The sequence below is a fragment of the Nothobranchius furzeri genome, chromosome 4 (assembly GCF_043380555.1).
Source record: "Nothobranchius furzeri strain GRZ-AD chromosome 4, NfurGRZ-RIMD1, whole genome shotgun sequence".
Lineage (NCBI taxonomy): Eukaryota > Metazoa > Chordata > Actinopteri > Cyprinodontiformes > Nothobranchiidae > Nothobranchius > Nothobranchius furzeri.
In genome coordinates this window covers 71,926,480-71,954,243 of record NC_091744.1, presented here as the reverse complement: position 1 = coordinate 71,954,243, position 27,764 = coordinate 71,926,480, and the positions used below count along the sequence as shown (strand labels likewise).

General features: G+C 40.2%; 2 protein-coding genes across 3 annotated transcripts; one reads left to right on the top strand and one right to left on the bottom strand.

The window, feature by feature from the left end:
- Positions 1–1,336: 1,336 nt before the first annotated feature.
- Positions 1,337–14,036, top strand: impdh1a (IMP (inosine 5'-monophosphate) dehydrogenase 1a). Its single transcript, XM_015964651.3, has 16 exons — positions 1,337–3,207; positions 4,025–4,123; positions 6,075–6,123; positions 7,216–7,317; positions 7,460–7,534; positions 7,613–7,819; positions 7,938–8,025; positions 8,102–8,301; positions 8,687–8,777; positions 8,881–8,976; positions 9,106–9,249; positions 9,906–10,047; positions 10,116–10,259; positions 10,349–10,432; positions 11,923–11,939; positions 12,035–14,036. Exons 1-16 carry the CDS (start codon positions 2,972–2,974, stop codon positions 12,136–12,138), a joined length of 1,878 nt encoding a protein of 625 aa, XP_015820137.3. The 5' UTR covers positions 1,337–2,971; the 3' UTR covers positions 12,139–14,036.
- A 1,376-nt stretch (positions 14,037–15,412) lies between these two features.
- prrt4a (proline rich transmembrane protein 4a) lies at positions 15,413–27,265 on the bottom strand. Of its 2 annotated transcripts, XM_054733635.2 has the most exons (4): positions 24,986–27,265; positions 19,851–20,077; positions 18,800–19,582; positions 15,413–17,512 (listed from the first exon to the last, which is right to left on the bottom strand). In XM_054733635.2, the coding sequence occupies exons 3-4, from the start codon at positions 19,482–19,484 to the stop codon at positions 15,417–15,419; spliced, it is 2,781 nt and encodes a 926-aa protein (XP_054589610.2). In that variant the 5' UTR covers positions 19,485–19,582; positions 19,851–20,077; positions 24,986–27,265; the 3' UTR covers positions 15,413–15,416. The 2 variants fall into 2 exon arrangements, with proteins under 2 accessions (XP_054589610.2, XP_015820135.3); XM_015964649.3 differs by lacking the exon at positions 24,986–27,265 and having other exon boundaries at positions 19,851–20,710.
- Positions 27,266–27,764: the final 499 nt, after the last annotated feature.

Genomic DNA, 27,764 nt, shown 5'->3' with positions numbered 1-27,764 from the left:
AGAGCATGAAAGTTATAATCAGGATTCTAAAATGAACTCTAAAGTTAACGGGTAACCAGTGCAGAGACATTAGAATAGAAGTGATTTGTGCTCTTCTGTTTGCTCCAGTTAGAAGCCTCGCTGCAGAGTTCGGGGCCAACTGACGGTGATCAAGCGCTTTTGTTAAAACATGTTTCTTAGTTTATTACAGTAATCTAGATGGGAGGAGATAAAGGCATGGATAGCCATTTCAAAATCATATTTTGACACCAACCTTCAAAGTTTGGAGATATTTCTTAAATGACAAAAACTGTTTCGGACCAACATTTTTGAGTGACCTTCAAGAGACATTGATTGGTCAAAAACAAAACCCAAATTCCTTAAGTTTGTCTTGATGGCAGAGGATAAATGACCAAGTCTTAGACTAATCAGGGGAACCATGCTCTCAGGGGGAATGATCAGAAATTCAGTCTTTTCATGGTTTAACTGGAGGATGTCATCTTCTAGCCAGATGGTGATCGCTGATAGACACTCGAGTAGTTCAGACATTTTATAGAACTCAGAATCCTTAAAGGAGCAGTACAGCTGAATATCATCTGCATATAGGTGATAAGAGACATTATCTGTCCAACAGGGTATATGTGCAAAGTTGCTCAGTAAAACATAGAAGTAACAATTCAGCATTTTAACACATGTTGCTCTTTCTCTTGTTATAGATTTTGAGGTTGCTCACTTTCTGCTAGAGTTCAGCAAAAGATGGCTCAGGTAAGTTGTGATGAGTGACTCGGATTGCCTCTGACTGATGTGGAGTTGCCTGTAAGACACAATTACAGCAACTTGATGTAAACAATGATCGAAAACATTTTTAAAAACAGTTATGTTCTGCATTCAACAGCACTTCAATGATCAACAGAAAGGTGTGTATCTGTTTGTCTGCACCATTTCTTTCTGTTGTAAAAATAAGGCGAAAAGTGATAAAACATTTAATTTTGCTTTCTACCCATTTTTCTTCGCTCTCCTCAAAAACAGCAAAGTTTGTCGACGACATGAGAGCAACTTTAATACAAAGAAACACCGTGGTGATGCCGATTCTTGATGAGCTTGGAAACATGGTCCACCGAGAAACTTACTCAAGCATTAAAGCTGAAAAAACTCACCAGGGTCAAATGAGAAAGCTGTATGAGACAAGTTTATCTTCCACGGCGGTCAAAGCTGCTTTCTTTGATTCCCTTAAAAAAAATAATCCGTATTTACTAGAAGACCTTGGTAATTTTTGCATCTTCTTTTTTTTTAATAATACAAAGTTTAATTTGTGCCTTTTAAGTTTTGACATTTCATTTTCCTTCCCACTAGGTGGCTGATTTTGCTGCAATTGGAGCTCCTCACATTTTTATATTTCATAATCTCTTCACGTTTTATCAATTTGATGAAATTTTTGATCCTTTTTATCCCATTTGTGCACATAAAATCCAAACATGCTGTTGATTACTCAGATATATGTTGCATGACATTAAAATAAAAATTTAACCAGTCAAATTGATTTTGTTTTTATTTTGCATCTGAAACTCAGGTAATTAAAATTAATATTTGCACCCCAGAGCAGCTGTAGCTACATCATAGCTCATCCTCACCAGAGTGTGGATGTGTGTGTGAATGGGTGGATGACTGATTGTGTATTGAGGCACCTTGGGGGGTTGTAGAACTCTAAGAAGGTGCTATACAAATACAGGCCATCCAATGGTAAATGGCCTGTATTTGTATAGCGTCTTCTTAAAGTTCTACAACCCCCCAAGGCGCTTAAATAAATCTTGTTTTTTAAATTTTTGGTTTCACCAGAAGTGACACTAATTGTTTATCTTGTTATTTATCCACCTAAAGGGGGAGCCGTGGATCCAGAGAGACACAGAGACAGAATAAGAGGATTTTCTGGTTCAATCCCATAAACATAAACAGTCACCTGCACAAACTAAACCACTCTCCTGTACTATCAAATATATTAATCATTTATTGCAACACTGGAAAAAACACAACTTGTCCAATTGGTTCCTTGTGTTTCTCTTTCATGTTGCTAAAACTGATAATATATTGTGATTTTTAGCACTTTTTTTTCATAGTTAATAAATATAATCAAGCCTCCTTTGAGTTGCGGATTAGTTCCAGATGCCTCTTGTAAGAGTTTGTAAGCCATCTATGCTGTGTGACATCGTCCCAAGGTTTGACCTTTGTTCCATTCACAGCTCCGTGTCCTTGACACGCACACACTGACACTAACGTAATCCTTCGAGGTAAAAGTGTTTAAGTGTCATGTTGTGCCATCCCTTCTTCCGCAGCCCTACTTCCTCACTCCACCCTACACACCCATGTCACTCCACCCCTTCCTGCTTTAATGCTCCCAATCCTCTTTGTGAGATGGGAGAGTGACGTCTGCCACTGTCAGAAACAGAGTTAAGCCGAGCAGCCTGCAGGAGAACAGAGTGGAGAGAAGCACCTATGGGATGTGAGAATGTCGGGCAGGAAACAAATATCTGACAACTAAACTAGACCTCGCCAAAATCTTTATTTCTTTTTTATTTCAAGCTGAAGAAAAGGCAAATCTGACATTCAATCCTTTCCTTGACTTTAAGGATTAGAGTTTCAAACAGGAGCAGGATTTTCTCTTGAGGCGAATATTTTTAAAGCAACTTTTTATTGCTGCAGAATCTCCCTTTTTAAACAGGTGGTTCCTACCTTCAAGATTTTCCCTGCAAACCTAAGGTTGCCATGTTTTGTTCCTGACTATTTACTTTCAAGCATTTAAGAGACGTGAGGCTGAACTCCAAGCCTGAGCGTGTAAGTGAACAGCAAAGTGAGTGTGTCTCTCAGGACCTGCTGATCCCTGTGTTTACGTGGAGTGGAAGGTGTGATCCTGCTTGTTGATATGCAGTGAGATAAAAGTGCTTGATTGCTAGACAGAAAGGAGCCGGTGGAGGTCAGAATCCTGGATTCCCCAGAGATGGAAGGACAGGTTTATGACCGATTTGCAGACGGTGACAGGGACAGCTACCAGATTGACTACAGGAGGATCGTGGGAGACATGGAACCAGCACGGCCTTGCGTCCCAAACAGAGACGGGGAGCAGCCACTTCCCTTTCTGGGTCATGCCCACCCATCATCACACGGACATGGGCATGAGACGGCAGCCCAGCGTTACAGCGCCACGAGAATCCAAGCTGGATACGAACCAGAGAAGTTTGTCTCCTTATTCTGTAACATTTCTGCCTGGGTCACATGAAAACTCATAACTTTTAAACATTGTGGCCCTGGTACCAGCAAAGGTGTTTTTATTCTCTAGTAGCAACAACTGATGGTTTTTGAAAGCCCGTTTACTGGCAGCCTGGCAGCTGACCAAATCCTCTTAACGACTGTACTGCTGCAGACGTATATATAGTTTCCATTGATGCTCCTTTTGTTGGCAGTTGTCTGCTTTTCCGATCTGAACCCAGCAGATGTCAAACAGAGGTCAAAAGTGAGATAAACAACGTGATTTGCTCATCAAATTTAAGAAACTGACAAATCACATAACATGTGTTATTAAGACAACACATGTTCTATATGGACTCCAGCATTAAACACAAAGGGTTTGTTACTTGCAAAAAATAGATAAATATTTATGCAAGTATGAAAAATTGTCAAGATTCCCCTAAACCTCAAGTTTATAACAATATATTATTTTTATTGTTTACTTTATTCATTTGTTAAATATGTATGTACGCATTATACACACACTCACATGCACACACGTAGAAAAATAAAAAATAAAATGCTTAGCACACACATTTAGGAATGTATATACCTTAAATACTACATATATTATTACTTAGATCAGCCATTTTTATATTTTGCTTGTTTTTACGTTATTGTATTTTGCACAACTGTTGCTGTGAAGCTCGCACACAAGAATTTCACTCACATGTACTGTACCAGTGTACCTGCACATGTGACGTGACAATAAAAGCGATTTGATTTTATTTGATTTGAACAATTCTGAACTTTTGTTTCATTTCAGCATGGCTGACTACTTGATCAGTGGGGGCACAGGTTATGTTCCTGAAGATGGACTCACAGCACAGCAGCTGTTTGCTATCGGCGACGGACTGACGTACAAGTAAGAAAACTCATTGTAATTATCTGCTAAGCAGGAAAAGGTGTTTTTACATCATGCACAGTTTAATTTTCAAGAGAAAAGCAGCGTTGATTCCAACAACATCTCTCAATCTAAAATGGCATTGCTAACATGCTGTAACAGATTTAATTCATTTCAGTTTAGTGCCAATTAACAAGTCATCTCAAGATACTTTACAAGCACGCGTTCCAATCAAACCCACTAATCAATGCATTGAATTCAGTTCATTATTCAAATTAGTACAAAGTTTTGTAAGGAATACCAGCAGATTGTATCAAGTCACTGACTTTCAGTGACTTTACAACTATTCCCAAGCATGTAGCGACAGTGGAGAGGAAAACTCTTTTAACAGGAAGGGTTGGGGTTTGAAAAGACAGAGCAAAACACAAAATAAACAGATGAAATAGTAGTAGCAGTACTGTCTAAGTTGAAGATTTAAAAAAAATAATATTGATAGCTATGCTATGCTAGAACGTTGCTAGAGACAAGAAAAAATTGCCAGCTTGTTTTCAGTGTTCGGTAGCAGTAAAGCAGCCGAGGGCCACTTCCAGGAAGGTATCACAGCTCAGCAGAACTCTAGCCCTGGTGTAGCTTCTCTGGAGAGAAAAATACTAAAAGAGAACAAAAAGTTAGCAGCTGACATAACAGGAAATAATGTTATTGGAGAATAGTGGTAGAGTGGAAAACTGGTCAGTATGTCTTCCAGCAAATGCACGGATATCAGATGCGCACTTAAAAAAAACACTTTCATCTCTGTTGATAGTTACACCAAAGAGACATCACATCAGCTTAGCTTTTAAATGGAGGATTATTATGAGTAATACTTTCTACGAGTGTGTGTGTGTGTGTGTGTGTGTGTAGAAAGAGAGGGGTGGGGGTTGGATGAGCAACATAAGAGGGTGCTGTTAGTGTTAATAGGTGTCAAAGCAGTTTTCATAACAGATGGGATGTTTGGGGTTTATCTGGGTGAATTTCAGTTTGTTGAACTGCTGAGAGATAATTTAAAGGTGCAGTATGTAAGAATATATTGAGAATTTTACAGTGAGAAAATTCCAAAAGTGTTAGTGTTTCAGTCATTTCAAAAGGAAGGTTAAAATGAAACATGTTTAATGTCCAGCTGGCTTTGGGGATTCTCCTTTTTGATCCTTTAAAAACAAAAGAAGGAGGGACGCAACTATTGATTAACATCAGTGAGTGTGAGGTTGCCGTATCTGAAGCAAGTTAATACTGCAGTGCGGACAATTGTAATTTGACGACGGCCAGCAAAAAGCTCCAGATTTCTTTAAAAAGATTGCAGTGACCAAATTTTACCACAGGATGTCATTTTCACTTCATTTCTACACAATGCACCTTTAACCCCATCGTTGCAAAAGAACCACATCCCTCAGTAAAACTGTACTCATCTGAGAGTGTCATAGTAGTCGATTCAGATTTAGAAAAAAAGGACTGGCAGGATTTAGGAAGGACCCTTTCTTAGATTAAGAAAGTGTTGCCACAGCAAAACTTTTTTTTAAATATAGGTTTAGTTCTCTGTATAAAATGACAAATGTTAAGAATTTAGGACATCAAAAATGTTTGATAATTTAATTAAAAATTGGAAATCCATGAGATTTTAAAACCCATTTTAATCTTGAAAATAAAAATGTCCTAACTTTATCAAAATGCATGCATTCACATTTACTTTCAAATATCATGCTATAATATATATATATATATATATATATATATATATATATATATATATATATATATATATATGTGTGTGTGTGTGTGTGTGTGTGTGTGTGTGTGTGTGTGTGTGTGTGTGCGTTAATCTGTGGCACACTTTTTATTTCTGGCAAACACATACTTTATATTGTTTTCTGTGTTTAATAAATACAGTAATTTAAAGTTTTGGAAGGAAATTACATTCTTGTTTCCTCTCTCCTTCCAGTGACTTCCTTATTCTCCCTGGTTTCATAGATTTCACTTCTGAAGAAGTTGTAAGTATTACCACAATGCATGCTTGTGCGTGTGTGTGTGTGTGTGTGTGTGTGTGTGTGTGTGTGTGTGTGTGTGTGTGTGTGTGTGTTATATTTAAAGGAGACGTGTTATGGCTTTTTTTTCTTAAGTTATACTTGTTCTATAGTCGATACAAAACCTGTTTATGACATTTTTTCACACAAAATCCCTCTCACATAAAGCAGTCTCAGCTGTTTTATTCTTGACACTGTCAGTAACATCCAGAATGAGTGTTTCAGGGTTCTGTCACTTTAAGAAAAAAAGCTGGATCTGGCCACGCCCACCCCTCCCCCGCTCAGGCTGCTATGAGCTAAGAAGCTCTGATATCTGAGAGGGGCTCAGACTAGATCCGCTGCTCCTCCAGCAGCAGATCTCTGACACGTGAGAGGTGATTTTATTCTACTTTCCCCATTCGTGACATCACAAATGGGGACTTGTTGAAGAGGCTTGTTTAAGGCTCATAGTTCCTTAAACCAAACACTGACAGAAAGCAGACTGATGGATTTTTATTCACGTCTGGAGTGCTTAGAGACGCAGTAGAGATGCACATGGCAGCACAAAATATGCAAAAGGGGAATTTTGCACAATAAGTCCCCTTTAAACATTCATGGTATTTTTATTACAAGCCAAGTTAAAGCTACAATCTCATTCATGGCTGCAATTTTATTACCAAAAAATCACGAGACTTTTTGTGTCTTTTATGACATTGAAGAGAATGTTTTAGACCATACTTAAATGAGCAGAGGATTGTTTGTCTGCCTCGCTCTGCTTTTTAAACTCTGCTGGGACAATAAATTAATTTGTAGCCTTGGCCACATGGGTGTTTGCTTGTTAGCCGGTGTTCAAAAACAGACCTGCAGCTTTTACACTCAGCAGGCAAAGCCAGCCACTAATGCAGCCAAACTGGCTTTAAGATTTATTTGCATGGTATAGAATAAGAAAAACACTGTTAAGAACACTGCCTTCGCTTGGCTGTTTTTCGATTTATCTCGTTATGTTGCACCTTTTATAATAAATGATGTCGCCCAGCATTAGGCTGATGCTTTTATTTCCACCTGCATTCTGCTTCAAAGGATCTGACCTCTGCTCTGACAAGAAAAATCACCCTGAAAACCCCTCTCATTTCATCTCCCATGGACACAGTCACAGAGTCATCCATGGCGATCGCCATGGCAGTAAGTATAGAAATTTAACAGGCACACATCATTACTAATCAGCTCTGTAAAGTCTCAGTTAGATAAACTAGTTGGAGAAAAAGCCCCCTGTTAATGATATCTGTTGGGAAATATCTTTTTTTTATCATTTTGCTGACTTCAGTTGATGGGTGGGATTGGAATAATCCATCACAACTGCCCTGCTGAGTTTCAGGCCAATGAAGTGCGAAAAGTCAAGGTCAGATAGAAAAAGTCAAGATAATTACTAAGCTGAAATGTCTTCATCACTCATGGCTTCTGTTTTTGTTTTGGTCAGAAATTTGAGCAGGGCTTCATCACAGACCCCGTGGTAATGAGTCCTCATCACACAGTCAGGGACGTGTTTGAAGCCAAGAGACGCCATGGTTTCTCCGGAATCCCAGTGACCGAGACCGGGAAGATGGGCAGCAAACTGGTCGGCATCGTGACCTCCAGGGATATCGATTTTTTGTCTGAAAAGGACTATGATAGACCTCTAGAAGAGGTGTGTGGGGTGGTAACACTTATCTAGTAGAAAATCTGTCTGTAAAAACCAAAGCTGCGGAAATACCAAACTTTTAATCAGTTGTTTCTTAAAACAAAAAGTGCACTTTGTGTTACAGACCATGACCAGAAGAGACGACTTGGTGGTTGCACCAGCTGGAGTCACACTAAAGGAGGCTAATGATATACTGCAGCGAAGCAAAAAAGGTATTAATACTTCCAGAAGGCTCTGCTGTGGTTAAAAAAGTAAGTGTAATTTTCCGTATGATCTTTCCTTCGCTAGGTAAGCTCCCCATTGTTAATGATGATGATGAGCTCGTTGCCATCATTGCTAGAACTGACTTGAAGAAGAACAGGGATTATCCTCTGGCCTCCAAGGATTCTCGCAAACAGCTGCTGTGTGGAGCTGCCATCGGAACCAGGGAGGATGACAAGTACAGACTGGACCTCCTCATCCAGGCTGGGGTGGACGTAGTGGTCCTGGTGAGCTTCATGCGTGGCATGAACATGCTTTTTGATTTCTGTTGAACATCCTACCGTATTTACGCTCTGAGTCCATTAGCAACATTTTCTCAATGTGTCATCAAGTTTTTGTCTTTGTCTTCAAGACACTGTAAATGAAAGAAACCTGCAAACTCTTATTTAAATAATAAAAAAATTACACAGTGTTTCAGTTCAATTTATTCATAGAATGGTAAATTGATGTTTATTTCAGTGGAATCATGCATTTCGTTCTCAACACAGCTTATTCACATGACCAATTACTATTATTATTATTATTTATTAATTTTAAAATTATATAATGTACTCTTGATATCAGCCAAAAAGACCCTTTAATGAATAATTTATCAAATGTATTTGATTACAGGACTCTTCCCAAGGAAACTCTGTGTATCAAATCAACATGATAAACTGTATTAAACAGAAGTATCCTGATCTACAAGTGATTGGAGGTAACGGTGAGTCTGTGCCCTCCTTGAAAAACAAAAAAATGTTGTTGGACATAAAACATCCAATTGTCTTCATCACTCTACTCTTCTCTGTGCCTCTGTCACTCTCTAGTGGTGACAGCTGCTCAGGCTAAAAACCTCATAGATGCTGGTGTGGATGCACTAAGGGTTGGCATGGGCAGTGGCTCCATCTGCATCACTCAGGAAGGTATGAATAAGAAACCAATAGTTTTTACAAATTTGCCCAAAATAAATAAAAAAAAAAAACACCACAATTTTGTTTACATGGAATGAAATGGTGTGCAGGACAGTTTCATCCGGCTTTATTGTTCCATAGTGATGGCATGCGGACGGCCCCAAGGTACATCCGTTTACAAAGTTGCCGAGTATGCCAGACGTTTTGGAGTCCCAGTTATCGCTGACGGAGGCGTTCAGACAGTCGGGCACGTGGTCAAAGCTCTTGCTCTTGGGGCATCTACAGGTTTGAATACAGAGATACTCATTTTAATTTCAGTCATAAGAAATGGCCTTCCTTTATTAACAAATTTTAAAGTCGCTCTGAGATTTTCATGTAGGTTAAACATGAAACTAGTCCCCTACACCGATGTCTTGCAGCAGCTTCTGATAGAAAATTGACAGTGAAACTCTAGGATTTGAAAAGCCTGACAGATCTACGTCACACTGTTTAATAACATTCATGAACTCACCCATCTTGACGAATCTTGTTTTTTTTATGTCCGGGAATCTGCAGAGAACATCTTGGCTAGTCGATACTGACCGTTAGCATTAGCAATTCTACCACACAGCAGAAGCTCCTCCAGGCTTGTGTAATTTGTGGAGATAAAACATCAGCGTTGCAAGTCAGTGGTAGAGATGCATTGTTGTTATCAATCTGAGGTGAGATGTCGTAATATCAGGAAATAAGACTCCAAAACCTGCCATCTGAAGCTTAGCTGTGAAGTGGGCAACTTTTATGTCTGAGAAATGGTGCACCGGTATAGTCCCCCACCCCGAGAATGACTTACAAGACATTCATTCCTACTGGAGACCACTGCAAATGCAATAATTAAACAAGTCAACCACTACTTTAATAACAAAACTATTTCAACTGTTGTCTCATAACTATTTTCTTTTCAGTGATGATGGGTTCTTTGCTAGCTGCAACTACCGAGGCGCCAGGAGAATATTTCTTTTCAGATGGGGTGCGTCTCAAAAAGTACAGAGGAATGGGGTCTCTGGATGCCATGGAGAAGAACAACAGTCAAAAACGATATTTTAGGTATACATAAAGTCTGTATTGTTCTTTAAAAAAACATAACAAACTAAACATGGATTTTGTTTTTCTAGCGAGGGAGATAAAGTAAAAGTGGCTCAAGGAGTCTCAGGATCAGTACAAGATAAAGGCTCCATCCAAAAGTTTGTTCCTTACCTGATCGCTGGGATACAACATGGCTGCCAGGACATAGGAGCCAGGAGTTTGTCCATCTTGAGGTAAGTATGAACTATTGTATGTGTGTTTACTAAAAAGGCTTTTGAAGTTTGAGTTCTTTTGAAAGTCTGTAATTTTTGTTTGTCTCTAGGTCAATGATGTACTCAGGGGAGTTGAAGTTTGAGAAGAGAACCATGTCTGCACAAATGGAAGGGGGAATTCATGGTCTCCATTCGTAAGCATTACGTTTATATTTTAAAGGACCGAGTTCATGGAGAAACCAGTTTTACTTGCTATTTTCTAAATATATGTCCCTCTATGTTTAACATACAAGCTAAATGGAAAAACGGTCTTCTAACTCTTTTTCCGGCATTAGCTGCCGATAGAAAATGAGCAGGGAAATGCTCAGATTAGAAAAGCGACAGTAACAATTGAGCATCACATTGAAAAAAATTGCATTCATGGACTCACCCGTTTTGGCTTGTGATGGGGGAGGTTGTTGTTGATTTAGTGTCCAGGAGAGAGCAGAGCGCGTCTCAGCTAGTGGAAGCCAACTGTTAGCATTAGCAACTACACAACACAGCAGAACTCCTTAAAGCTTATGTTATTTGTGGAAATCAAACATCAACGTTGCAAACCAATCAGAGTCACTGGTAGAGTTGCATTGCTGTTAGCCAATCAGAGGTGAGATGTCCAAATTTCAGGAAATAGGAATTTTGTCTTTTGCTCATCTCTTCTTAGCTCAGGTCGAGTTCCTGAAACGGGAGCGCCAGTGCTTTTTTTCCCACAGAGATCAACTCACAGGTCATTAATTTTTACAAGAGACTTCTGCACAAGTGTTGAAAAAAAAATCAAGTGAACTTGGCCTTTTAATTTCCCATCACACCATCCTGTTGGGTATTTTTATTTAATCAATCCAGGTGTACCTCAAAACAAAGTCCAACACACGCAAAGGGGTTAGAGATATTAGGTTTTATTTGTCAATAAACAACCAATAATAAACAACCAGATTTTGCAAAACCGGAGAGAAAATAAAGACACGCACCAATGGGATAGCTGTATGGTCTCTCATGGAGCCGAAGCTCTCAAAAGGTTTTATTCACAAGTAACATAGCACACACACATTAAAGATAAACACACCCGCCCCCTTCAGAGAAAGCCAACTTTCCGAGGTTCCTGATATAACAGAGAAACGCTCCGTCTGGACGTAACTAGGGAGCTTTTTTGTGATAACAGGACTGCAGACTTACAAGGTCGAACTTCCCTGTCGGAGGTGCAGAATAATAACAAAATATGTACAAGGGATGAACCTTCGTTTGAATTAACAAACACCAGATGGTACCCAGACAAAATCATTTCCATACATCCAATACTGTTTTTATCCAACAGTCAGGACGAGTTCCTGAAACGGGAGCGCCAGTGCTTTTTTTCCCCCACAGAGATCAACTCACAGGTCATTCATTTTTACAAGAGACTGCTGCACAAGTGTTGAAAAAAAATCAAGTGAACTTGGCCTTTTAATTTCCCATCACACCATCCCATGTTATTTATAGTTTCCATTCTCCTATAAATGTTAGCATGTTTGTTAAAGTGATCAGTTCCTTATTGCCTATCCAGTCAGCATTTATTTAGTAAACAATTTGTTTTTCACTTGGAATTTATCTGCCTGTCCAAAGCATCAAATTTTTCCTTTTCCTCATTTTCCCACTCATGCTTTCATATTAGATATTCATTTGTGCCATGTAAGTACACTTGCTTTATCATCTTTTTTATTTGGCTGATCTCCGGTGAAAATTGCTCTTTTACTGATAAGATGACTCTCTCATTTCAAATGTAGTTACAAGAAGTGGCTTTACTGAAGCAGGAGGAAGAGGAAACACACGATCTGGACCTAACGTCCCATCTCCAGCTGCTATGAGCAGATGCAATGGACGCATGTGACCAAACTGCTAAGCACAACGCTGCTACCGGGTGGCAGAAGGCAGTCAAATTAACAGACACAATAACACAAACACTTGTTTATCATCTTACAGTAGGCGTGAGAATATATCATTCATTAAAGAGCAAGTCACCCCCTACAAGAAACTTACTTCACTCCCACTTCATGTTTGAAAAATGCAACAAATGCTGTTGCTTGGCAGACCGAGAGGGCGGAGCCGCTAACAAATACACACACACATAGGCTCACAATGGCATTATGACATCGTAATATACCAGATGACATCATAGCATACCTCTTAGCCAATAGCGGTGGCAGATTTAAATTCAAATACAGTGCAGAATTTTTCCCTGACGACGGTGCAACACTGACAGTTTTAGGCAGAATATTTTAATTTTAACCAAGATGCAATGAACTGCCAAATTATTGACTACACGTGTCTGTAGCATGATTAGACATTCCTTTATATAGTTTTATCAGCAAAAAAATGTGATTTGGGGGTGACTTGCTCTTTAAGCAGAACATTGATGAAGGAAAGGGTAGATTTTCTTTTTAATTTAACATTTTATACATATAGTTTAAATTTCTCCATGTGCATTTATTATAGATGCAATAATTCTAAATAATTCGTTTAAATTCTGTTAAGTTTCTATTTATTATCTCTGTGTTATTTCTACTCTTAAAACATTTGATTTTGCAAAGTCTGCATTTCTTAAGGATTCTTCCCTTTTTCCTAGGCACAATAAAAAGCAGGAGTCTTGTTCACACCTTCTAAAGAGAGCTTTTAGGCAACAACAAATCATCTCAACTTGAAATATAATTAGCTTTTGCCACTTCATTTAATCTAACAAAGTTTTATTCAGCTAAAGATCAATATCAACTTAATACAGGGGCACAGAATTAAATTGATTTAAAAAGAATGATTTAGTTTTTCTCCAAAGTGCTCATAGAGATGTTTGTAGTAGTCGTTTGTAAAATTTGGAGCAGCTGTAAAAAAGTCAAATGTGAGCTTTACAAAGATGCTAAGTGGACTTTTCCCTAACTTAGCCTCGTGTGTGTAAACAGCAGATTAAATAAAAAAAAACATGAAATTTGGAGTCTAACCTGAGCACATAGAAAGTCAAACGCCTTTCAGATCACAGATGTGGGAAGCTAGTGTCGATCTCAGTGAGGGGAAGAAACCCTGGACAAATCTCCAGTCCATCACAGGGGCACATGTAGAGACACTCACTCACTCACTCACTCACTCACTCACATCTAGAATCACAAAATAACCTAGTCATGCATGTATATTTTTAATTTATTTATTTGTGGTTTTAATGATCTTCTCTGGAAGATTTTGAGGTTTAGACCAAGAAGCATTTCCACAGCAGACGGGCACCTTAACTCACTGAAAACGTCCATGCCTTCCAGAGTGATTCTAGGTTGTCGGGGTCATGATTGGGTTCTGCACCTGCATGTTGAGATCCAAAGATACCAAGGCCCGTCTGTCATGCTCTTTTGAATGCTTTGGTCATCACTCTGACATAAAGTCAGACTGAATAACAAAGAAAGTGTTGTTGTAAGTTTTCAGAGTTTATTCCTCTTTTTCCAACGTCAGGTAATAAAAGTACAACTACTGTGACTGATTTACCTCAAAAAGTTCAAACATTAAATTTTGTGTAAATGATATTGTAACAAAAATGTTAATGTTCATGTTCGTACATTTGGCAAACGTTCAACTTACAGATGAGAATACATTTATTTTTATGACTAGCTATTGTTTACAGTGTTCATTATGTAAAGCATTTATAGAAATAAAGAAGGACAAACTGTCATTTTAATTCTGATGAAAGTTGTTTCTCTGGAAGCCAATGTTTCACAACAGGCTAAAAAAGTACCTTTGTTTTTATTTTCCACTTTTCTTGACCTTCACTTATTCAATGAGATGGTAGCGTTTCTACACTATTTGCAACCCACTGTAAAAACTTCAACAGGAAGTTTTTTCTAACTACAATGTAATTTAAAAAAGCAAAGGGTCATTATTGTTATTCAGTCCTAAAAAAGACCTTATTAATTTGAAAAGATCATCAAGGATTTAAAAGGTTTTTGTTGTCCATACATAAAACTGAGACAATTTCAGGAGAAAATTAGATGACGACTTTAAATCATCAGACTCGGGTTAACAATCAGCATTGGACTATTACTCTCCCCCAGCACTAAAAGTTTTTGCAGACAATTGATTTTAATACCCCCTTGATTCAGAATCGGGTAGAATACCTTCTCCAGGTCAGGGATGTGGTCCTGCCCCAAGTGGAGGAGTTTAAGTATCTCGGGGTCTTGTTCATGAGTGAGCGAAAACTGGAGCGTGAGATCGATCGGCGGATTGGTGCTGCATCTGCAGTGATGTGGGCGTTGTACGGTCGATCGACGTTCCTACCCTCACCTATGGTCATGAGATTTGGGTAGTGACCGAAAGAACGAGATCGCGGATACAAGCGTCCAAAATGAGTTTTCTCCGAAGAGTGGCTGGGCTCTCCCTTAGAGATAGAGTGAAAAGCTCAGTCATCCAGGAGGGGCTCGGAGTAGACCCGCTGCTCCTCCATATCGAGAGGAGCCAGTTGAGGTGGCTCGGGCATCTGGTCAGGGTGCCTCCTGGACGCCTCCATGGTGAGATTTTCGGGGTACATCCAACCGGGAGGAGACCTAAAGGTAGACCCAGGACACGGTGGAGGGACTATGTCTCTCACCTGCAGGGAACACCTTGGGATTCCCCTGGAGGAGCTGACCCAAGTGGCTGGGGAGATGGAAGTCTGGGCCTCTTACCTTAGGCTGCTGCCCCCGCGACCCGACTCCGGACAAGCGGATGAAAATGGATGGATGGACCCTGTTGAAAACTAGTGATTATAATCCTGAGAGAAATTAAAACTACCAACTTATTTTTATTGTTTATCATTGCTAACTAAAGTCCTCCAGTGACTTTGTGGCATATTTTTTCTATGTTGAGAGTCCCCTTAAAACTTGTGGTATAATTACTTACCGGTTATTCTAAACATCACAGTAGTCCATTCATAACAATATACCAGCTCTCTGAATTAGGAGCTGAACCTGTACCAGGATCACACAATCAGCCAGAGGAAAATGATTTTGAATTCCTTTGTTAATAATTAGGTTTAGTTCTCCTTTCAGGTGATTTCTTGTCTGTGATGTACGCTTTACTTCATCCATCAAAGTCCTGTGATCCAAATATTCTATTTTTCACCATTTTAGTTATATTCTTATTTTTTGACAAAAACATTTTCTACAAGTCAATGGTATCACTGCAAACACTCAGGGCATCAATTTGCTTGCACACATGAACAAACTCTGCTTGGACAGCCGTATCCCATTCCAGCTGCTTGCTTTCACTGAGGTGTTTAGTCCCTGCTAACCGGCAAGACCCCTGACTGTCCTTGGAGGCCAAGCTCAGGGTTCGGTATCGCCTATGGTAAGACAGGTGGGGGATTCCTCGCGGGAAGTTGCTTTGAGAAAAGTTTTGCCCCCTATTAGTCCATGAATTTGAACGCAACTTTCCAGTTTCTTTGGGGAAAGTGCACAAACCCTGGGTTGAGCCACTGATGCTCCCTTTCCAATCATGTTGCTCTGGTGGCATTGGTGGATTGGAACGAGAAGCCAAACTTCCATATGGTTTGGAGGCTCTGAAATTGGACATGCATTTCTCCTGATCCACTTTTCCACATGAAGAGGTTCTGAAAAGGGAATCTCCAACAGAGCTAGGTCCTTCTATCACTGTAGCTTTAGGAGAGCTCAAAGAGACACTTGATGAACCTTGGGACAGTCTTTGTGGACCAAATATACTGTGAGAAAATAAAGATTCATTGAACAGAGCTTGGTCAATACTGCGGGACAAATCTATTGGAGATGGAGGTCGAAAGTCGCTGGTTGAGTCTGCACCCACGCTATTCAGTGATTGCTGAGACACATCCATGGTTTTAGATTTTTTGGGGGGGTTTGGTGTAAGTGTGGGAATAGTACTTTGTTTTTCACCAAGCTTGTGATCAACGTTTATTCCATTTGCTGGAGGTTCCACCAGTGAACAAAGTGGAAGAACCTCTGATTGCCTCTTGGTGACATCTTCACAGACAACCAACTTCTCCTCCTTACTTTGGGGCCAGGTTTCATGAGAAGAAAGTACCGGAGAATGTGGTTCATCTTCAGAGGGAACATTGAGCTCTCGTAAAGGGGAACTGTAAGACAGACGGGACCATGATCCTGGTCGGGGATTGGTCAAGGTCTTGATAGAAGAGTTGTTGCTGCAGAATATTGGATATGTGCCAATAATGGACAAACCTAGACACACCCCAGCCTCACAGAATCTGCAACCTATCTGATAGCCCCACCAAGGCCATGGTTGGAACCCGTAACCATCTACCCCACCAAAACCAAGCACATGAAGAATCCCGTAAAGCTGAAGACCTCCACATCCAAGCAAGCACAGTGAGCTTCCTAATCCAGCTCCTGCTGCCCTTTCCCAGTCCTCTACTTTGGGAAAGGGACATCTTGTTTGTCGTGTTACTTCAGGGGATCCTCCAGTCTCTCCACTGTCATTCAGCCTATAAATATGCTTATTGTTTACAAGCCTTAAGCAATAGAAGATAAGGTAGGAGAATGATAAAAAGATGGTGAGGAAGACAAATATAACATGTGGGAAAAGAAGAATCACAATAGGGAGACCTTGGAAAAGCTGGAGAAGACCAAAACATCCAAGTGAAAGCATAAAATACAACAGACACATGAATAGTAAAAGGTAAGGTTTGGGCAAGGCTGAGCAAGAGGTAGAAATAGCATGTGGGAGTGAAAGATGGCTGCGTGTGTGCAAGGAAAGGAGAAGAAAGGCAAAGGAGAATGTTGAAATCAAACATGGCAATGGCAGTTCAGAAATCAGCTGAGTCGCCAGAAGTGGGAGTCGATCTTGAGAGCTGTAAGCATCGTAGACCAAAGTAAAAGCTTGGATCCCAGCAAACCCCAAAATGAAGAAGTGCAGCATTGTGAAATACTGAAATCCTGGAGGACACCGTATGGGTAAGCCCAACAGACAGATTCCAGAGTTTAGGCCAAACAGAGTGAAGATTGCCCCCAGACCATAGATGTGTGCTTCCCATGCAAACCCCCAAGTTGCAAAGGCAGAGTTCCAGTCTGAATAAAGAGGGACTAGAAGAGCAGGGTTGAGAGTCAGGGAGGGGCTCAAGGGCTCGCCGGGAGTAAAATCATCTGAGTAGGTGGGGGTCCAGGTCTGATCGGAGGTCTTGCAGGTTGTGGTGGACGTATCTGTGTTACTCCCAGATAAAGAGGTACCACTGGTCTTGGAGAAGTTCAGGCTGGTTTTCCTGGAGTCATCTGTAAAGCAAAACACACAAAACATTTTTATTTGGATTGTTTCATGAAGGAGATTAAAAGAACATCAGCATCATGAACTGACATTTAACCCTGTGTATGCTAATGGGCATTTAGCATTGCTTTCTCATATCACTGCTTGGGTCATTGAATTCTTATTGTTTTCATTCTTGCTATTGCAGGGGTGCCAAATCCTGGTCCCGCAAGGCCGGTATATAGCATGTTTTTGTTGTTTCAACACACCTGATTTCAATCAGCAGTTAATTGGCAGGCTTTTGCAGAACTTGATGAGCTGCTGAACAGGTGATTCAACCATCAAGTGTGTTGAAGCAGAGAAACAACTAAAACATGCTGGATAGGATACCTAAACCTTAAGCCACCCCTGTACCATTGCCAATCAGAAAAATTGTTGTTCTCATAAAATTAAGAAAGCTATCCAAGCAAATCAGGCTAACTGCAGTTTTTAGCTCTGAAAAGAGATCAGGATGGAAACGTGTGTGTGTGTGTGTGTGTGTGTGTGTGTGTGTGTGTGTGTGTGTGTGTGTGTGTGTGTGTGTGTGTGTGTGTGTGTGTGTGTGTGTGTGTGTGTGTGTGTGTGTGTGTGTGTGTGAAGTTAATCCATAATGAAACAGAGCTGGCTTGCAACTGGGAAGCTCTATCTGGGTCACACAGCGAAAAATGGGAGCAAGAACAAGTTGTGTGCATATGTGTTCATGTGAATGAGAGACAGAGAGACGGACAGAGAGAGAGAGAGAGAGAGAGAGAGAGAGAGAGAGAGAGAGAGAGAGAGAGAGATGTGCTGATTAGCCAGTGTTGACCCCATTGCTGTTTTTATTTTGTGATGCTCTTATGAAAACATAGCCAAAAGGTTAGCTTGGTTAAAAATGGAATGTGTCCTATTTCTGGACATTCATTTGAAGTGAAGCCCCATTGTCAATAAAGATTCAGCAAAGCTAAAAACAAACATGCGATGCTAAACTTGTTAAAATCATGGTGGTATGTACATTTACCTCTTTTGATCTGTCAACTAAACTTTCTTCACCTGTATCAACTCAACTGATCAACATGGTTGCAGTGGCATGTTCAGTAGCTCTGAAATGAAGGATAATCACTCCAGCTTTGTTAACATCGACCTCCTTCAACGTTTATGAACACAACACGGCTTGATTTTAAGACTTGTGATATGAATTGTAGCCAATAAAGCAAATCTGTTTGAAATCAGTGCCCAACTTTTTTTTAAATCTAGTGTGATGTCCTAATATTTTGGACAGTGCAGCATATGACTCGTACCTGTGGTTGTTTTTGTGTGTCTCTGATCTGTTCCATCATCTGATACATTTGGCTTTCCTCGTGTGGAAGCAGGTGAGCCTTTAGTCCATTCCCAGTTGTTGCTGACTGCTGTTGGGGAATGCTGCCCAGACTTACCCCCAGATCCAGCAGACTCTACAGGACTTGGAAATGATCCATGTAGAAGAAAAGGTAATTGACTCTCAATTATCTCATTTTGGAGTGTTGTGATTGCTGGCTCATTCTCTGTGCTCTGATTTAAATCAGATACATTGATCTTCTCGGACGATGGAAAATTAAATGTTTGCCAGTGATTAAGTTTCTGTGGCTGATTTCCTAATGAAGACTGTGATGTCTGGTCAATCTCCTTGAGGGTAGTATCCTCTCTCGTTGTCGATCCTCTGTCTGGGTAAGTCTCGGTGCTCTCCTCGCTGTATTCACCAAGCACGCCTTGTCTGTCCGTATCCTCAGATGACGATGAGGGCCAGCTCACAAGTTGACTCAGGAAGTCAGTGTTCTCCAGTCCAAACATAGCATTACCTTGAGCCAAGTTTGATTCCCGAGCTTTATGAGAGGGTGGTGTGAGGAACTGTGTTGTGTCTCTTTCACTGACATTTCCTACAGTCAAAGCCATGGCATGAAGTGACAGAGATGAAACAAGGAGTAAAATATTTCCCAGAAATCCCATGACGAGGGTCGACTCTCTTGATGGAAATGTCTGTAATCCAATCACATGTTTGGTAGTTCAAAAATATCCAGTTCCAAGGATTTTATTTGGGAACCAGCCTGGAAAAAATTGAAAGATTAACTATGTATTGGGACACAAATGATACCAACACTCTTTAATTACTGCGAGTTAAAGTCATTTGCAATGTGGAGGTTAAACAGCATGCAGAGCAAGTATATTTAGTACTCTGAAAGATTTACAGTGACTATACCCGAGGACAGTCTTGACATACATTCACTGTAAAATTAGAATGCAAACATCTATTAATATAACAGCAACGTAAAGAGACATTACTGCTCTCTTGTTGCACCAGTTTAGCTTTCTTACCTCATCAGTAGTCCATTCTGCTGCAGCTTTTTAACACATTCAAGTCGCTCTGTGCTGGATGTCTGCAGTCTCTAGACTGCACAGCACCGTGTCTTTTCATTCCCACCGTGCCGTTCCCCTCTTCTCTCCATCAGGCGGCCGACACATGGGACAGACCCCACCTCCTCCGGACAACCCCCACCATTCCACATGCTGCCACTGGACTGATCTGACAGTCAGCTTGTTTGCTGCAGCATGATTACAGATTTAGATAAAGTGACAGAAATGCTCAGATGAAGAAAGACAAAAGTCACGTAGAAACCTAAACGTGGTCCTTTAACCAACAGCTAACCTGCTATTGAGCAGCATTTAGAGCTACTGGTTAAAATAACTATTGCGGTTCAGCTCGTAAATGCAGTATATCAGAATAATTCATTTGAACAGCAGACATTCATTATATATCATGAAAACAAATGATTAATGCATGGAACTAAAACATGTCTAAAAATAGGTCACAGCAAATTTTGAATTCTTAGTTATCTAAGCATACTGCTTGCGCACCTTATTGCGTTTATCATGTGTATTATGTGCAAACATTACTTACAAAGGGAGAATTTAATTGTAAAACTGACATTTTTACATTTTCTAGTCATTTAATCTTTGTTTTATGAATTGTATAATTAGTCAGAAAAAGAAAAACACAAGTTATGCAGGGAATCTGTTCCCATACACCAAGTAACAAGTGACATGTTGGGTCTAAGTGGCTTTAAGATGACAATTTCTCATTTTCTTTTAAAACCACACCAATTCATTATTTTTCTATTTACCAAAAATTAGAAATGAAAATTATTTTATATCAAATTAATATAAAACACACAAAAGGATAATTTCCTCTTGAATGTGATTTGAAAAAAATCTGACCTTTAAATTTTAGTCAATAAATCAAGTCAATCAGTCAGACCAGAGTGGTTCAGGTGTGGCTGGAGGGAGCATTAGAATAGTTACAAGACTGCTTTGACAGTACCAACTGTTCCATTTTCAGAGATGAAAACATTCAGACCCACGCTTCCACGGTTCTCTCTTACATAAAACATTGCACAGATACTGCTACAACAACAAAGACCAGCAAGCCATGGATGACCAAAGACGTCAAGTTCCTCCTTAAGGCCCGTGACAAAGCTTTCAGGTCTGGCGATGCTCAACAATACAGCACTGCCAGGTCAGAGCAGAAGAGGGGCATCGGAGAGGCCAAGGTGGCTTACAGGAGAAGGATTGAGAGCCACTTTGACAACTCAGACCCAGGACGTGCATAGCAATGGATATGGCACATCACAAATCAGACCAGCACCAACTCACCATCCAACAACAACGCCAGAGTGGCTGAAGAGCTCAACAGCTTCTTTGGCCGTCATGAGGCGAAGACTGCTGGAACCATGACCCCAGCTCCAACACCAGCGAGCAACAGCTAAGTGATCATCCTGCAGATCGCTGAGGTAAAGTGTACACTCAGAGGAGTTAACAGGAGGAAAGCAGCTGGTCCAGATGGCATTCCAGGAAGGGAACTGGCTGAGGTTTTCAAAGAAATCTTCATTATGTTGCTGTCCCAGCGCTCTGTCCCCACCTGTCTAAAAATATCCACAATGGTACCTATACCCAAAAAGTCTTCAACAAGCCACAACAACTACATGCCTGTAGCAGTAAAACCTCTCATTTTGAAGTGCATGGAGAGATTAGTGCTGCAACACATCAACACCAGCGCCATCATTAAATTTGCTGATGACACAACCATGGTGGGCTTAACCTCGTTTTCACACTGGAAGCGTTGGCGGCACAAAATGGCAGCGGAACGATTTACTAGCAAACTTCAAAGCTGTCTTTTTCAAGCCGGGAGCGTCTTGGCAGCGGCACGACTTCCTCACTGTGCTTTTCGCTGGACTCGCAAGATCATATGATCCCTCGAGACTTCAGGTCACGATGTGTTTATGCAATTCGCCACTAAACCAAAAAGAAGGAAATATATATATCGCAGTTTGATGTCATATATGATGTTCCTCTCCACTGCTGGAAACTGTAAAACACACTTCTGTGAGTAAATAAACCATTGAGTCACACGTAAGCTTCATACCGTAAATCCTCTAATATTAGCCTGTATTTAATTAACTGCCGGGTATCGCATTTTGGCCAGTGTCGGAGTTGGCAGAGGTGAATAATGGCCGTTTTTTTATTGTGGCCGAGTGGAATGTGGTAACAAGCAAGTACGGGGGCGGTTGTGTCATCCATCTCACTTTTGATTTGCCAGTGACAGACCACGAGGGTAACTTTAAATGTGCGGAGACGAAGAGGAGGCGAAAATTTGATATCAAGTTCAAAGAGAGCGTGCTGATTATGCTGCAGAAAACTCTGGGGAGCAGTAGGGGTTGTATGAACTAGTCACTAGTCGACTTCACCGCTCTATAGTGACTTTTTATGCCTGTCATAGACTAGTCGCTGTCACGTGATAATGACAGGCAAGATGCAGTCCACGGAAAAGACAGCAGCCTGCTGTCAGCAGGTGACGAGCTCCTGCACGTCGGGAGGCAACGCGATGTGCCAGAGCGTCGGTACTGACACCCGCCGTAAAACGGACACTTAACCAAATTGTGACGTTTACCCTCTTGCAATTTAACCTTCCCCTCACCCCCATCCTAATCTTAACCAGCTTGCACATGCAAAGCTCTGATTGTTGACGCGCTCCAGACATCTGCGTCCTGAGCACGGCCACAGTAACATTATCAAATCAGGTGTCACCAACTCAAAAACTAATTTAACACGCAATCGTTCAAGTCGGCTCATTTCCTTTTATGTTTTCTGTCTTTTATTCTTTTATTTGTGCCTGATGCTTTTCACTGCTGTGGATCGGGCGCATCACCTGTTTTGTCCTCGGTGACGCACCTAACTGATGTGGCCGGCGAGCAGCGCGCACTCCGCTGTTTTCGCGGTCGGTAGATCTTTTAGAACTGCAGTTCAAAGGTAACTCATAAGGTGACAGTGTTGGGCAAGTTACTTCAAAACTGTAATGCATTATTTATTACTTATTACCCTCATTTTAAAGTAATTCATTACATTACAATATTACTGATTTTAAAATGTAAGGCATTACACTACTTTTGCATTACTTTGTTACTTTCACCAATACAACTTCAATATGAATCTGGTAATCTGACGCTCAGTGAGCTCATGACATATATGTGGAAGGTGATGTGGTGTCTGAGCTAGAATTGCTGTTAAAAACAGTCAGATATAATAACAGTGCTTTAAAATGATTGTTTATTAAATGAAAGCAACAACAATCTGTACTCTCAGCACGCAGCCATCTTATATTAACTGAGCAGGGAGTGAGGTGGTGGGGGCTCCAAGCCTATATTTGCCTTGGTTCCCAAATGCCTTGATACGGCCCTGGATGTGGGACTGACTTCTGGGGTGATCTGATTCTATCACATTTATTAATATTAAATGCTTATATATTATTGCTTTTCACTGGTAAAAATGTGTATTGGGGATAAATCTACCTACTTTATTTCTTTTTTTCTTGATTTTATTTGAATAATTTCCTGCCCTTTCTCTCTCTAACCTTCCTGCATGCTGCGTGTTTTCTCCATCTTCCAGAAAAACTGTTTCCTAGATTTCCTACTTTCTAACTAATCAGCCAAAGGGATCTACCGTTTGCAAAAAAATAAAAAATGAAAAGCTTAAGATGCGCTGCGCTCTGGCAGCAATGACTTGAAACCACTGGGGCACAGATTATGAACTCAGCTGAAAAGTACATGAAGTACCAGAGAATATGGGCTGATATAAATGATCGTAAACGAATTGCTTTGTTTTGGTGGAGCGATTTTGTGAATATAACAGCGGCCGCACGCAGGACACAGCTGGAGTATTTGAGCCAATACCGCTGCGTCCTCTCTGCTCATAGAATGCCCGCAAAGCTGAGTCCATAAATGACGTAATATATGTGGATACTGGATCTTTTTTCAGGCTTCCCGCAATTTGAATTTTTAGGAAACCCACATCTTGATTCTGGGTTTAAAAATGCATTGTAATTACCACGGTACTGACAATTGTACCGAGTAAATATTACCATTTTGTTTCCCTGCAATGCCTTACATTACCACATTACAGCAAAAAGCAATGCATTACAGTAATTAGTTACTTTTGTACCGCGTTACTCCCAACACTGTAAGGTGAATATATATGAACCCATGTAGAGTTTTTCTTTAGGATTGAGAGGAGACGCAGGACAGAAAAATAGTCAAATAAAAACAAGTTAGTTTTTGTACCTGGTGGTTGCAACAAACAGACACCATTGAAAGTAATCAGAAGTGAGGAACAGAAACTGAAATAATTATTTTAATGTTTAGAGCAGCAGGAACTCTGAGAGGCTGCAGGCGCATCAGTGAGTTTGCGGCCGCTGCGCAGGGGGAGGCGGGAGAGGGCTGAAGCAGAAACTACCATTGTTAAAAGAAATGTGTTTAACTTTGAAAATGTGGGCGCAATTTTAATTGTCAAAAACTCCAGCGAACCATTAGTTCATTTTGCTCAAATAGAAATTGAGGTTTGCCTCTAATTCTGGCCCTCCTTCCAATAAAGGCCTGGAGCTTGATGAGCTTAAGTAAAATACAGGCCCGGGCCTGTATTAGAGGATTTACGGTATACGTATATGAAATTGCATCACTGCAGTGCTTTTATTTTGAAAGTTACCAGGGATTTTACACTGAAACAGTGTGCGATTTCCTGTCTAGCTTTATGTTAACAGCAGAAAATTGACGTTTCCCAGAAGCAGCTTGCAGCAAAATGAGAACCCGATCCTATATTTAGCGGTGCGGCATGCCGCTTCTGGGACACGCCCGGAAATGTCCACGTCGCTGCTGGTTTGAAACAGTCCATAGACTATAATGGATTCTATTTGAAGCTGTTCTGTTCTGCACTGCTGATGCTTTCAGTGTGAAACCAGGGTAATCAGCCAGGGGAATGAGTCGGCGTATAGGAAAGAAGTGCAGTAGCTGGCGGACTGATGTACAGCTAACAATCTGACCCTGAACACCAATAAAACCAAAGAAATCATCATTCACCCAAGAAGGAAAAAGGTGGAGCACCAGAAAGCTCTCAGGAATATTCACCTGCCACAAGAACTGCTGATGTGGTTTTATCACTGCTCCATAGAGAGTGTCCTGACCAACAGTATCCTGGTGTGGTACAGCAGCAGCTCTGCAGCTGACAGGAAGGCCCTGCAGAGAGTAATCAAAACTGCAGAGAACATAACAAACACACATCTGCGTGCCCTGGATGACATTTTCACCACTCACTGCCTTTGAAAAACCACAAATATCCTAAAGGACTAAACCCACCCTGATAACCATGCCGTCAAACTTCTTCATCTGGTAAATGATACAGGGCAATAAAAACATCCACCACCAGGCTGTTGAACAGCTTTTATACAAGAGCCATCACTGAACTGAATGTTGCTGCTAGGAGGTCAGTAACAGTGATTCTGCTGGACAAAGCATTAAGCTAGTTCTTCCTGATACCTCAACATGTGACTGTTTATGTTTATATTATGTTTACTTTATATTTCACTTTATAGTTTTAGACTTGTCTCATTACCATGTATACATTTATACTTTTAATTTTTTTTGCACCTTAAACTGACTGTATGTGCGAATAAACATATGTGTGCGTATGCGTGCGTGTGTGTGAGTGTGTATGTGTGGGTGAGAGAAAGAGAAACTTCTATTTTAGCCTTGGTTTTTTTTTTCACTTACCTCCCTATGTGAGCTGTCTTTAATGAGTGCAAAGTCAATTTTGTTGTACACCTGTGCAATGACAATAAAAAGTAATAAAAATTTAATATTAAATAAATATCTTTGAGGTTATATTTTCTCTTGCATGCATTATTGTCAAGTTTGATTTTACAAAAATGAACCAATGCAAACGAAAAGAAGGCTGCTGTAGTCTTTGATAGTGTCACCTTTATGTGTATACAGAATTTGGTCACGAGTACCCAGTGGTGGGGGTCTAGTAACCTCATGCACTAATTTAATTCCACAGATATTTCTAAAATAGACGCTGATCCACATACCTTTGGCACAATCTGGAAAAAGCAACTCTGAAGTACAGACAGCTGTTGTATACTTGCTCTGTTTGGCTGACGAAGGGCTAAATATTGACTTTTTATGTCTTCATATTGGCTAATTTCCATGGAAAGACTTTCTACCAAAAATGTGTAAATTCTTCTTTTATTTTGAAAAGACCAAAATACTGTGGACTTGAGCCACATGACTTGGACTCGAGCCAGACTCGAGTCATTATTTTAATGACATCTGACTTGACTTGATAAAATCTATAAAGACTTACGACTTGACTCAGATTTGAACGCCAATGACTTGCGACTTGAATCGACTTACATCTGTTGACTTGATGATGACTTGAGCATATTTGATATTTTAGCACAAAAATGGCACGACATGGACAAAAATCAAATCATTCTTCATTCTGGGTGTGATCTTGTACGGCTAAATGCAGCAGCACTTTGTCTATAATCTATTTCAGTTGCACTTTCTGCTTGTTTGAGCAAATAAATTAAGCTTTAAGAAGCTTTATTTCTGGAATTTATTTATTCTCGACTTGGACGTCTTTGACTTGGACTTGACTCGAGAATTGAATGGAAAGACTTGTGATTTACTTGTGACTTGCAAAGGAGTGACTTGGTCACACCTCTGCAAAACGCATTCTGAAAACTTTGTGGAAACCAAGCGCAGAATGTAACATAAAAAGTAAAGATTTGCTTTGTCATGCAAGTTGTCATAGCACACACTTTGCTTTTCTTATAACCTTTGCCAATGAAATATTATTTCATTTATACGAGTACAGCTTGAGAAGCGGATGCTCAGAGATGGAGAGATAGGAACTTCCACTCCAAACAGGAAAATGCCAAGTCAGCCGTTAATAAAAGGACTGAAGAAGAACAATGACAGCCCAAACACATGAGCTCAGTCAGGGACATGGCCAAATTACTCACACTTGCTATCGGAATATGTTGAGCAACTCATCTCTGTTTGGACAAATCGTCCAGCAACAAAGTCAGCAGGAACTGGGTTCCAGCTGGGAGTAAAGACAGTCAGGATGAGGCACGGAGACAAAGCTGCACAAGCAAACGGGAGGGCTAAAGTATACCACGCTCTAGGAAGAGATGAAGCGTGCGGGCTTAAGATGAAACATGCTGATTTACAAATTCTCTTTTTCAAGACTGATGTTAAATCAGATTGTTTCAATTAAATGAAAGAGATCCCAGTACTAAATGGGACAGAACATAGAACACTGGTTTTAGATTTAAGCTGCAAGAAAACAATAACATTTAGAACTTTTGTTTGTTTTGTATGAAACAGTTAACAATGTTCTAAATATTCATCAAATATAAAATACAGAAATTCCATGACTTGGTAGATTGAAACATATTGCAAACAATGTACAGAGAAAACACAAGTATTTTACCAACTAATATTCAGAAAATGTTTCAAAAGAGAGTCAGTGTTTACATGTTGAAAGAGATTCACAACTAAAATGTGTCACACCCTGTCCTGTCTCCCTTTTGGTTCAGCCTGTGTCTCTGTTGATTGCTCCCGCCTGCCTCTCGTTTCCCAATCACCCAAGCTCCCAGCCCTCTTGTATTTAAACCCCTCCAGTTCTGTGTCTCTTGTTGCCTCACTGTTTCCATGTCCTGTGTCCAGAGAGCATTAAATGACTGTGGTGAAAAAATATTCTGTGTATGTCTGACAATTAAAATTTAGAATGTGTTAATAATTTCCCTTTTTTTAAAGAGGCAGAAATTATACATGTATTTGTTCTATTTGTTCCTTTTCATTCAAATTTGTTTTGTGTTATGTATTTGTATACATTGTG

Bases quoted from the DNA above. Each gene is read 5' to 3' on its own strand.
- impdh1a (XM_015964651.3), top strand. From the start codon at position 2,972: ATGGAAGGACAGGTTTATGACCGATTTGCAGACGGTGACAGGGACAGC. The intron at 7,318-7,459 runs GTAAGTATAGAA...TGCTGACTTCAG, and splicing joins CCATGGCGATCGCCATGGCA to TTGATGGGTGGGATTGGAAT. The intron at 10,260-10,348 runs GTAAGTATGAAC...GTTTGTCTCTAG, and splicing joins AGGAGTTTGTCCATCTTGAG to GTCAATGATGTACTCAGGGG.
- prrt4a (XM_054733635.2), bottom strand. From the start codon at position 19,484: ATGGGATTTCTGGGAAATATTTTACTCCTTGTTTCATCTCTGTCACTT. The intron at 17,513-18,799 runs GTACGAGTCATA...TTTGCTTTACAG, and splicing joins ACACACAAAAACAACCACAG to ATGACTCCAGGAAAACCAGC.